This window comes from Garra rufa, chromosome 18 (assembly GCF_049309525.1).
Source record: "Garra rufa chromosome 18, GarRuf1.0, whole genome shotgun sequence".
NCBI lineage: Eukaryota > Metazoa > Chordata > Actinopteri > Cypriniformes > Cyprinidae > Garra > Garra rufa.
The window spans coordinates 7289622-7302290 of record NC_133378.1 but is presented as its reverse complement, the minus strand read 5'-3'; the positions used below and the strand labels follow the sequence as shown (position 1 = coordinate 7302290).

At 38.0% G+C, this 12669-nt stretch overlaps 1 protein-coding gene across 1 annotated transcript in view; it reads right to left on the bottom strand.

Moving 5' to 3' along the window:
- znf512b (zinc finger protein 512B) overlaps positions 1–12669 on the bottom strand; it is a 138788-nt gene that overhangs the window by 31106 nt on the left and 95013 nt on the right. The window contains exons 2-3 of the mRNA XM_073823805.1: positions 2861–2940; positions 2163–2291 (exon numbers count right to left, since the gene is read on the bottom strand). Of these exons, the coding sequence (XP_073679906.1) occupies positions 2163–2291; positions 2861–2940 (209 nt within the window). The remainder of the gene's footprint in view (positions 1–2162; positions 2292–2860; positions 2941–12669) is intronic.

Genomic DNA, 12669 nt, shown 5'->3' with positions numbered 1-12669 from the left:
TGCATAGTTTTTCCTTCTGGAGCATCAGTGAGTGTTTGAACCTTCTGTAATAGTTGCATATAAGTTCTTCAGTTGTCCTCAGTGTGAAAAGATGGATCTCAAAATCATACAGTCATTGTTGGAAAGGGTTCAAATACACAAAAATGCTGGAAAACCAAAGAATTTGTGGCACCTGAAGGATTTTTCTGAAGAACAGCAGACAGTTTAACTGTTCAGGACAAACAAGGGACTCATGAACAACTATCACTAAACAAAACAAAAAAACAACAAAAAAAAAACAGCTGTGGATCATTCAGGTAACAACACAGTATTAAGAATCAAGGGGATGTAAACTTTTGAATGGGGTCATTTTTATAAATTCAACTATTATTTTCTCTTGTGGACTATATGTAAAAATCTTTTATGTGACATATCTTATTCAGGTCAGTAATAAATAAACAATAACATGCATTTTGTATGATCCCTCTTATTTAGGTAAAATAATTAGCATTTTGCAGATTCTGAAAGGGGGTGTAAACTTTTGACCTCAACTGTATATTATACTATATACAACAGTTCTTTCTGGTCCTCAAATCTGATTGGATGAGAGCCTTTTCTAGCGGTGCAATATTGTAGTGATAACAGAGCTCCAACTGTTTCACCGTTTGTATTACTCCGCTTGCAGTATTTTTCACAGAGAGTGTTTATAAATAATACTGTTTTTGTGCCACAGAATTTATTTTAAAAAGTTTTTTAGGTGAGAATGTACTTGTTTAGACTTTAAATATGTGGTATGTTTATAAAGATAACATCTATTTGAAAATTTGCCTAAATGTTTTTGTAGATGTGAGCTCCAGGGCGTCAACGGCCGTTCAGCGCTCATGAACCCGCAGAGAGCAGCCTCACCTCAGCCAAATCTTCTGGAATTTGCAGCTGGTTCTGATGTTTCTATAGTGGTTAAACATGACATATAATTAATTCTGTGTAAATCTAACAGGCAGTCTTTGATCTCATTAAATGTATTTTTTGTTCCAGAGCACATCGTTTTGGGTGTGAGTAAAATCACATGAAGTTATATTTTATATGACTTTAATGCTGTATATCAGAGTGCTGCCTTTGTACTTTTGACTGAATTGCCTAGCAATGTTTATGATGGCTGTTGTGGCTTATTAAATATTATTATTTAATAATAATAGTAGTACTGAATAGTATTTAGTATTGAGAAACAGTGTGTGTGTTCGTGGTGGTGATTTTAGCTACATTATTCAGCCATTAGATGCCCAATAGAGACTCCGCAGTTAAGACTTTTATATTGAAAGAGACTGAAACAAGGTTGTGAATAAGGAAGTTATTTTTACTTTCAACAACACCTTGTAAGATGCTGTACTGTCATCAAAAATCACCCTTAACCGATGAAAGGATAGTACGACAAAGATATCGCTTTCATCAGCGGACATTCAAACTAGTGTTTTATTGTGAATATAAGATTGAGCTGAAGAGTGAATGCTGTATCAGATTCAGGTAATCACACTTATTCCTTCCATCCCTCTCTCATAATACTCTACATAATACAGTGAGCCTTTAATACAGTAAGCTTTCAATGAAGCAATTCAACGTTCCTTCGTTACTAGTTCTAAAGTGACATTTCAAATTACTAACAGAGCCTTGGACTCAGTTGTTCAACTTTAGATTTGAATCCATGGCGGAGGGAAGTAGTCCGTACAAGAGAGAGAGGGCTTTTAAAGGCACTCCGTAGTTGTTTCTTTTGTATTTACACAGTTGTGCTGTAAAATGGTTGAATAAATGCAATATCACAAGAGCAGCCATGAAATATGGCTGTATATCAGCAGGCTGTGATGGCCTGCGGCCTCGTGCGTAGTTTTTAGCATGTTGTGCTTAGCACAGAAGTTGTGTCTTTAAATTCATTCCATTTAACAGTCACTAGTCACTTGCTAATGTCAAGGAATTTTAAAACAATAACTGTTAGACCTCAAATTGTCTGGCAGGCATGATCCTAAACCAAGCTTAATTTTATAGGGCTTCCTAAGACTTGGAAGTGGAGTTCATATAACCCATCTGACTTTAAATTACTGTAATTTTGTACATCCCTATTAATAAATGAGTTGTGGTTGCATTTATTATTTTGCAGTGTATGACTGTGTAGTCTGGTTTTCAGTTTTTACCCCTTGGCATCGCTGATAGTGATATTTAAGTCCGTAAATACTGGGGAATTCCAGCCAGCAGCCTGAGCATGGACATTTCACCCTGGAACGACTCTTAAACTCCTCTTTCCATTGAACCATCATATGGGCCTAGGGTGAGAAAAAAAACATCACACACACACACACACACACACACACACACACACACACACACACACACTGGTTTACATGTTTTATGGGGACATTCCATAGGCGTAATGGTTTTTATACTGTACAAACCGTATTTTCTATCGCCCTACACCTACCCTACACCTAAACCTAGCCCTCACAGGAGATTGTGCACACTTTTACTTCCTCAAAAAAACTCTTTGTGCATGATTTATAAGCCTGTTTCCTCATGGGGACCTAAGAAATGTCCCCACAAGGTCAAAATCTACTGGTATTACTATCCTTGTGGGGACATTTGGTCCCCACAACGTGATGAATACCAGGTACACACACACACACACACACACACACACAAGAGGCATTAGAAACTATTAGCAATCAATTCACTTACACACAGCCCTCTGTGAGATGTTCTTTCTCCAAATACAACAGTTGGAAATAGTTTTGGAAAGTCCCTTTACTCCTTTCACAAATAATCACCCAAAATCCCAATCTGGCATAGCCTCATTCCTTAATCACGGGCCAAAATGGATATTAATTGCTTTACTCACGGGAATAATGCGCAGCTCCTGCACCTCCACACGAGGGCGTCCTTTCTTCTTGCCCTCTGATTTCTCATTATAGGAGGAACCTGATGAACATAAACATTTCATGACATATTGTACATATTTATTGTCACAGATACATTGCAGTAAATAGAATGGAACGAGAAGTACTTTCAGTTTTTACATTCTGAAAATTCTAAACATGCACTGATGAATAAGACCAGTCCATTTTGATTTCATGGTGCCTTCAGTGGAATTCCAATCTTATCCTGTGCTTCTTAAAACACCTTGATCCTATCAAAGAAGAACCATTAACCTTACTCTAGATTAATGATTGTTTAAGAAACTCCCCTCAACACCTCACAACACTGCGGCTCTCCATATGTTCCAGACGTCCCCGCGGGGACTTAAGTGAGGCTGAACGAACATTTAGAGACACAGTCAATTGCAGATGCGTAGTGCGTACAAATTAGTGGCATTGCTTATTTCATGCAAGTCCCAGGAGAGTGGAAGATGATAGCATGCGTTGGTTTTCTGGTTAGCGGAGGTCACGGAGGGTTGCTGCAAATCTATACGAACGCTGGCAAGGTCAAAACATTGAGCAAACGGCAGATAATTACACACTAATACTCAATAGAGGCCCGCTGGCTTATGGCTGCTAAGCAACTACATAATAAGGACACTTACAAAGTGGCTTCAGACAAATTGTCTGCGGTGTGTGTGTGTATGTGTGTGTGTGTGTGTGTGTGTGTGTGTGTAAATGAGAGTGATAAAGGCCTTTCACGGACTAGAGTAAATGAACCATTAATCAGCATGCCTTTGACTACGAGGACACACTCCCTGAGTTAAAGGAGTAAGTCACCTAAAAATGAACATTCTCTCATTTACTCAATCTTATTTCAAACACATATGAGGTTATCCACAGCAACAAACATTCTTCATGAAATCATACGATAGGCCTGTGTGAGAAATATGCTAAAGTTTGATAATCATCTTAAATCAAATATATTGCCGTTTAAATTGAATTAGTTACACCCACAAGATGTTGCATTGGAATTTAATTTGGAATGACAGGAAGACAAATTTACTGAATTGAAACTCAAAGTCAAAAAAGAATTATCACACACACACATACCAAGACCAATCTTTAATTCTGACATATTAATAAATATGTATCCCCTGATGGGGGATAAATATGCAAAGCGGAGAGGTCGTTACTAGTCGGTGTGTATTATGCTCTAATAATTCATCAGTCCCAGAGTCAATTATTTCGCTTATACTATGGTTACCACACCTCAAATTTTGTTTAGATGATGGATTTCAAGACATTTGTCAGGTTTTTGTCCTTAAAAAAAGCTCTTGCATCTAGTACAAATTTTTTACACATCTCATCCAATGCCTCTGTTTGCAAACTCTAATACATTTTAGACCCAGAAATTATTAAAGTTATCAGAGAGAGAGAGAGAGATTAAGCATGTTTCTGTGCATCTCTTAACAGTTTTCGGAAGCATTGTTTTTACTAATAGTGAAACTGTAAGTTTATCTGTTTCAAGAACAGCGCCGTTATTACCTCACTAATGAGAATGGTAGTTTTAAGCTGCTAAACTATTTTACTGATAAAATCATCAGAGCAGCACTGACAACACATTTCTGTGTGTGTATATTTCTGTAAGTTTGAGTGTGTGTCCGTACTGTATGTGTATATATTTCTAAGGGAGAATGAGCAGGAGAAAAAGAGTGTGCTATCTGTAAATAACAAAACAAAAATTTGTGGCAAAAACAAGGGAAAAAATGTCATTTTAATCTTATTGTTTACTATATTTAGTGTATTTGCTTGGTCAGTGTCATTGTGGATTTTGGTTCTTTTGCTGTTGTAGGCTTCAAGGACCTTTGAAATAACTAATATCATGTGGAAAAGGAATATGGATATGTAATGCAGTCAAGACCTTAAAATGTTCATCAACCAATCAGATTTAAACATTCAACAGCCCCGTAGTATCTACCGTATTTTTCCCGTAGTAGCGGACGTGGCCATTTGTAAATTTTATGGGTCTGGCTTCCGGTCTCATCTGCGTCCGGCTTTTTTTAGCTGTACAAAACAGCTTGTTTTGCTGCTTGATATCGCAAATTGGTGTGTCTTACCATATTACTTCAATGTATTATCTTAACTATGAACACACTGGATTGTAGTGCAAACAGTTTTACTATTTACTGCACATTGTTATTCTTCTCGTTATTTCCCTATAGCGGATAATGAACCAGATGTTTTACTTACACGTTAAAGAAAAAGGTGGATAAGGGGATAGAATTTGCAGCTCAGTACTCACTTCTAACTACTCATGAGTACTTTTTTACTCTTACTCAAGTCGTTTTTAGACAAGCACTTTTACTCTTCTTGCACTATATTTTTGTAAATTAATGGTACTTTCAAAGTTTCCAAGTTCCAAATATATAATGTTTATATACAGTTTTAAATTTCAATATATATGTTTCCATCAATACCCCATATGTTTTATGTTTATACTGAAAATACAGGTTTGGAACAACATGAGGGTGAGTAAATGACGACAGAGTTTTCAAGTTCGGGTGAACTGTCACTTTAAGAATCGCACACTCTTTATTTGTATTAATTTGTATTTGTGCTAAATACTCTCCCTCTCTCTGTCTGGGTATGGAGGACAGACTCCTCCACTGGCACACTCCTCTCGTTCACAATTAGCTCTGTCCTCCATCACAGCGGCTCTGCCAGCCCTGCGACTCTCCACAGAAGTGTGTGGGAGGGGTACAGAATGCTGGAGAGTGAAGAGCAGGGGGAGGAAGGGCGGGTCTGAGACCAGACAACGTGCTAATTACATGTCACCGAGTCCTGCTATCAGCCCTTTTTCACATCAGAGCTGCAGCAGGGGCTGGCTTTGCGCTTTTTTCTTCTCCCCACCGATGACCCTGTTAACCAGAGCGACTACAGAAGAGCTGAGGATGCTGACCGAGGCCAGACCCTTTTATGCATTAAGAACTAAACCAAATTCAAACTGACCTATTTAGTGGTAATAATTGTCTGTAATCTTGCATTATATTGATCAAAAGTGACAGTAAAGACATTTAAATGGAATTAAATTTGTGCCAATAAAATTAAAGGGGTCCTATTATGCTTTTTCACTTTTTGAATTTTAGTCAGTGTGTGGTGCGTAGGTTTGGGCATAAAAAACATCTACAAAGTTACAAATCTCAAAGTCCACTCCAAAAAGAGGGATATTTAGTTTTAAAAAAATCCCTTTTCAAGAACTACAACAAACGGCTCGTTTGGACTACACAGCATTGTTTTCGGATGTTATGATGTCACAAAGCTCATTAGAATAATATTCAAATAAATCCCGCCTATGGAAATTTGAATCGTTGGCGGGTGGGGAGGGACGAGGTGGGGGATTAGACTAAATTTAGCAATGTAGCATGGACAGCCGCTTCTGGGATGCTTTAGCGAGCCGCAGAGCGGCTGGTATAAATGCAAGCATTGACTCAAGTGGCCGCAAACTGCTTCGGTCACCGTGTCAGAGCTGCGTCGTTGACGTGTGCGGTATAGAGGGTTGAAACACATGGAGCCGTAAACACAAGTATTTACTAGATTGCTGATCATCAGTGGTCGCGTCGGAGCCACGCCGTAGTCGATTGCCGTGTGTGGTAAGAGATTTATTAATTATACAGTGTAGATAGTTTCACTAGCCTTATGCTGGAGCTGGTTTCAAGCATGTAAATAATTAAATAAATTAGCACAATAATGATAATATCATGTATTGGTGATCTCGCAGGCTGACGATAGGACCAACACTACTGTAGCGTATTAATTACTCACCATCCATGTACAGTATATGACTTCCTTCTTTCAGGCGAATGCAATCGGAGTTATATTAAAAATTATCCTGACACTCTCAAGCTTTAGAACGGCATAGATTGATGTTTCTCTGCATCAGTCCAAAACAAGTCCAATAAAGTGCATCAAGCCATAATAAAAAGTGGCTCACATGGCTTCAGGGTGGGTCAATAAAAGTCTTCTGTAGAGAACCGATGTGTTTTTGTAAGAAAAATATCCATATTTAAAATGTAAGAATCACTTTAATCTATCTTGCGCTAACAGTTGTACACGGAACTTGCTGCTTTGGGAAGGGGCGTGGCAGGACTGAAACGCCGTCTAAGCTGTTGGCCAACTGCAACGCAGTGGGAGTGCAAACCAATCACAACACATTTAGTTTTTCGGAAGGCGGACCTTCATCAAACCCGGAACTAATCGAGCCATTTGTGCCAGCATGGGGAGAAAGCTATTGTAATAATAATGTAATTATGTGAAAAATAATGCATTTTTTGAACCACCAAGCATGAGAGCATGTTCTAGTGCAACCCCCAAAACAAAATAAAGACTTTGTAAAAGAGCATAATAGGACCCCTTTAATAAAACTAAACTGAACAAAATGTCTTTGAAGTGAAAAAACATCACTGGCAAATTCTTTGAATTCATTTTTAATACACTGCATGTTTTGCTAACTGTTTTCTCCTTCTTTTTTTTCTCGCTGATCTGTACTTAGAATTGTGCTTCCAGAGTTTTCGTTTGCCTTTCTGGCAAAAATCATGTGGGACCAGGGCTAGCAGCGGTGTGTCCTTTTTTTTGTCTTTTAGTATGTATATGTCAGCCTTAAGGTTATCTGTAAGCAAGTGTGCTCCAAAACAATGACAAAATTCGCTTTTACAAGATATAAGCATTCAAAACTTACAGTCTCTAATTTCAGCCAATACATATCAACAATTTTAATGACATCACCCTTCACTTCAGCTTCTCATCAAACTTTCTGTCCAATCAAATGCTCTCTAGAATCAGAAGCTTCCCGCCCTCTTCACTATAAATAGATGGCAGTATAAATAATCGGACACTTGTTCACAGAATTAGTATTTTCTGTACATTGGATGGCAAGTAGTACACTATATAGGGGATGTGGAACGATTCAGACAGTATAAATATGCCTCTGATCAAGGCGAAACAAGTCTGGTTTCCCGCTGTCACACTGTGACGCGGCAGCAGAGGAATCGTGAGACATGTGCAACAGTTTATTATAATCAGACAAATCAAACAGGCTTAGGTCAACAACGGCAGACTGGTGTGGTGAAGGTAAATCCAGAAGAATAGTCAAAGTCCATGCAAAGGGGTCGAGGCAGGCTGAGATCAAAAGCAGTAGTCCGTAGAGAGAGAGTGGGTCGATAAAGGGCAGGCAGAATAGGTTCACACACAGTAGATACAGTCCAGTTGGCAGCAGTAAGACAGTCCGATGAATAACGCTCAGGATTGGGTACATAACTTCGCGATGAATGAGCTGGAGTGGCACGCGCACGCTGATATGGCCGCCAGAACGGAAGTGCACCGGGTACCCCGGAACCGGAAGAGCGAGTTCCCAGGTACGGGATTGTGGGTAACGTAGTCAATACTCAGGTGAGGGTGCCCGCTGACGCGGGACAGAGGGAGCCACAGAGACCGCGCTTGTGACACACACAACTGCCGCAGTGGGCACATTGTTTGCTCGGGTACTTTATTAAATGTATGTCATCTTTTTGTGCTAAAAAATTCAGATTTATAAACTTTTATCAAACAATTTTAATTAAACAATAAATTCAATTAAACTTATAAGATACAATCATGAAGAATAAAATCACGCTATCAGTCAAATGGAATCGGCATCAACAATTCATCTTTATATTAAGGATTATTTACAGAATTTTTTACATTTTGACTCAGAGGTGGCATTAATGAATCTCATAATAACAATGTTAAGAAATTATTGTTTTAAATATAAAGTTTTGAATATAACAATTTAAATGATTTTAATGACTCTGAAACCACCAGTAGATGGTAGCAAGTCAAAATCTTTGTGACTGATTCAATCGATTCGTTTAAACAGCTGATTCATTTAGGAATGAAGCAAGTGACTCTCTTTATGAATGGGTCATTGATTCATTGATTCACTAGATTTGTTTAAAAGTGCAGATTCATTCATAAACAAAACAGCTGTGTCAAAGATTATAGTTTATAGATTATAGAGGCTTTGTTTGGAACTATTTTGCTGTGTTTTAATATAGCATAATCAGACAAAAGTGTTCCTAAAATGTAAGTCACTTAATATTAACTTTTGTATAAAATCAAAAATATATAAAAAAATTCGCGTTTACGAGATATGGGCATTCAAAACTTACAGTCTCGTCACTTCCGCCAATATGAATCAAGGATTTGGATGATATCACCGTGCACTTCAGTTTCTCATCAAACGTTCTGTCCAATCAAATGCTCTCTAGAGTCCGTAGTGTCCCGCCCCCTACGCAGAGACGCAATACACAGAGCAGATCATATGCGCTCATATGTGCGGTCGGCATGTAAACTACACAACCTCAGCATGATTATGATCACTATTTCGTTTTAGCAAGAGTTTAATATTGAGTCTGTGGGGTAATTTATTAGTCTGTGGCTGTCATAAGCTTACAAATGCGGCTTTACCAAGCTCAACGGCTCTGGCCCGAGCAGATATTAATGGAACGCTATTGGCTGTTCAAAATAAGTGGGCGGGGCTGGGCGATTTGTTTTTGTTTCAGTTAAAAGTACGTCACCACATAGAAGAACGCTGCGTGTTTCAAGGCACTTCAGTGGACCTTTAAATGCGGCTCAACGGCTCTGGCCCAGGTTAACATAAACAAAACAATATTGGCTATTTAAAAAAGGGGGCGGGACTGCTTGATACACTATATTGCCAAAAGTATTCGCTCACCCATCCAAATAATCGGAATCAGGTGTTCCAATCACTTCCATGGCCACAAGTGTATAAAATCAAGCACTGTTTTTACAAACATTTGTGATAGAAAGGGTCGTTCTCAGGAGTCAGTGAATTCCAGCGTGGAACTGTGATAGGATGCCACCTGTGCAACAAGTCCAGTCGTGAAATTTCCTTGCTCCTAAATAGAGCTCAGGAGCTGGGCTTGGCCCCTTAGTTCCAGTGAAAGGAACTCTGAATGCTTCAGAATGCTTCAGCATACCAAGACAAGCACAAAGCAAGGTCCATAAAGACATGGATGACAGAATCTGGTGTGGATGAACTTGACTGGCCTGCACAGAGTCCTGAGCTCAACCTGATAGAACACCTTTGGGATGAAATAGAGCGAAGACTGAGAGCCAGGCCTTCTCGTTCAACATCAGTGTGTGACCTCACAAATGCGCTTTTGGAAGAATGGTCAAAAATTCCCATTAAAACACTCCTAAACCTTGTGGACAGCCTTCCCAGAAGAGTTATAAATAATATAAAATAAAGTATAACCAAAAGCCATACTGGTGGCTTGCCAAAAAGGTAATACTCTAAAAGAGTTAATAATGGTTAATAATGTTAAAATGTTTAGTAAATGCATGGCCTATTTCTTCAGTTCATGATGGGTTCTCAAAAGCTTTAAAATGTCTTTAAAGAGATGAGATAAATTAGATTCATGCTATTATTTGACCCAGAAAGCTCATGTTTGTGAAGGGATTTTGTCTTCATCATTACAAGCGTTCCTGGGGCTTCTTTGCGGAGGTATCCCTGTTAGTTTTGCGGTTTTAGTCCTGTTGGATAAGGGATTAAACATAATCTTTGATCTCAGCCGAAGGAGGGCCCGGAAGAGTCAATAACCAAAGTATATGCAGTTTAAAAGAATGTTTGGGAAGCTTAAAGGAAGAGCCACGCTTGGGCTAGAGGCTATTGTGGGTGGATTTTGAAGGCACACTGTTGATCATAACGAGAATTAGACAGATCTGTTCAGGCTGAATTAGGCTAAAGCACACATACGGAAGTTGCCTTTTAAATAAACACTGTGTTGAGTGAGCGAGTGAGTGAGTGAGTGAGTGTATGTATGTGTGAACACTACGGTACTTAAGAGATAAGTAGTATAAACGTAGACGCATTAGAACGACATGGGTGTTTTAGTTGAGAAGATTTTGTCTGTCATTACGACTCTTCTGCTGAAGAGGAAATGAGGTGTGAATTTTAATTTCTGCCTGCAAATATACAGGTCCTTCAGATAAAGAGCATAATTAAAAAATGTTGCTCTCGGGAAAGACATGTTTGTGTTGCTATGGAAATGAGAGCCACTTGTCTTAGTATCTGTCAGGCCACTTCCCATGTAAACGTACTCAAACACATTAGCAAAGACATGCACAAACTTTTCATTACTGGTGTTTAGTAAGGAAAGCTCAAAATCCATCACCTTAAGTGTTAAACTTCCCCTTCTATTGTTCCTTGTTGAAAGGAAAGATGTACTTTTACTTTTCTTAGTGATCACACTTATAAATTTCCCCCGGTGGATGATGAAAAAGTCTCTAGACTTGCATTGAAGGAGGGACTCGAGGCATATCTGGAGACCAGAATAGCGCACCGCAGTGATGACGTGTTTTTGTAGGCCAACCCGTAAGTTAGTTTTACCCCGATTCCCTCGAGAGAAAGCCAAAAGGATTTTTCCATTGGCTTTTGGATTACTGCAGACAATAAGCTCTGTGACCAACAGAGGTTTTTGATTCTTATGTTTTATTCATCATGATAATCTTCACAAAGGAGCACAACTTTTATATATCCTAAAGACTAGATATAATTGCAAGAAGGTAAAAGCTAAAGTAAAGAGCTATTAAACGAACTACACCACAGATGCAAAACTTAAACATCACCATTACTAAGCTTTAGACAACACTTTAGACAAGTTGGAAAGTTTGAGTTAGAATTATAAACACAATGAGGCTGCGAAAGTGGACTAGTGAACCTCTATAGGCCTTTTTTTCATGAAATGCAAAAGCTTTAAAATACATTTTTAGTGGGTTTTCACTATCCTTGATGTATTTCATGTATAAAACATGAAAATATCTTTTTAAAGTTACTTTTAACCACAGACCTTATTTGAGGCATGTACCAAAAACTGACTTCGGGACGACAGAAACCAACATAGGCTCATTGGAAATACGTGCCTCTATATATATTTCTGCAAAACTGAAAAAACATACTTATATGTATGAATCACTGCAGTTTTGCTGTGCTGCTGCCAAGCCACAGACTGGACAGAGGGTGTCAGGACAGCTTTGAGCTAATTGCTAATTAGAGCCACATGCAAAATGAAAGCCGTACTGAATAAAAAAGGCAACACAATTATGAGGTAAATTATGTTTCCAAACTCAAAAAAGGTTTGTTCAATTAACTTAATTAAATTAAGGAAAATGTTTCCATTCATTTGTAAACTGTAGGTTGGAGCAGCAAGAATAAAATAAGTTTTATATAATGATTTATAACTTTGTGGCTGGTTTATAGTTTTTTTAAACTAGTTTTTATCAAAACTTGTGAAAACTCAATTGGAATTAATTTCACTATTTATTCTCATAACGCATTGTATTGAACATAATGATATTAATTTGTGACAAAATGTTTAAAGAATGCATTGCATTAGCTCTTTTTTTTCTTTAAGTTTTATAAGTATTTAAACAAAGGAATTTGAATTTCTTTTTAAACTAGTTAACACTTAATAATGCAGTTGTCGCAATACCAAAATTTCCTATACAATTTACAATTTTTGATACCAGTTTGTATGCCAAATTAGTTACTAATATGCTAAAAAAAAAACAGATAATACTTTTAAGCTTATCCTTTTCTCATTATAACTCATAACTCATTGACTTCGGGACACCAGAAACCAACATAGGCTCATTGGAAATACATGCCTCTATATACATTTCTGCAAAACTGGAAAAACGTACCTATATGTATGAATCACTGCAGTTTCCAGCT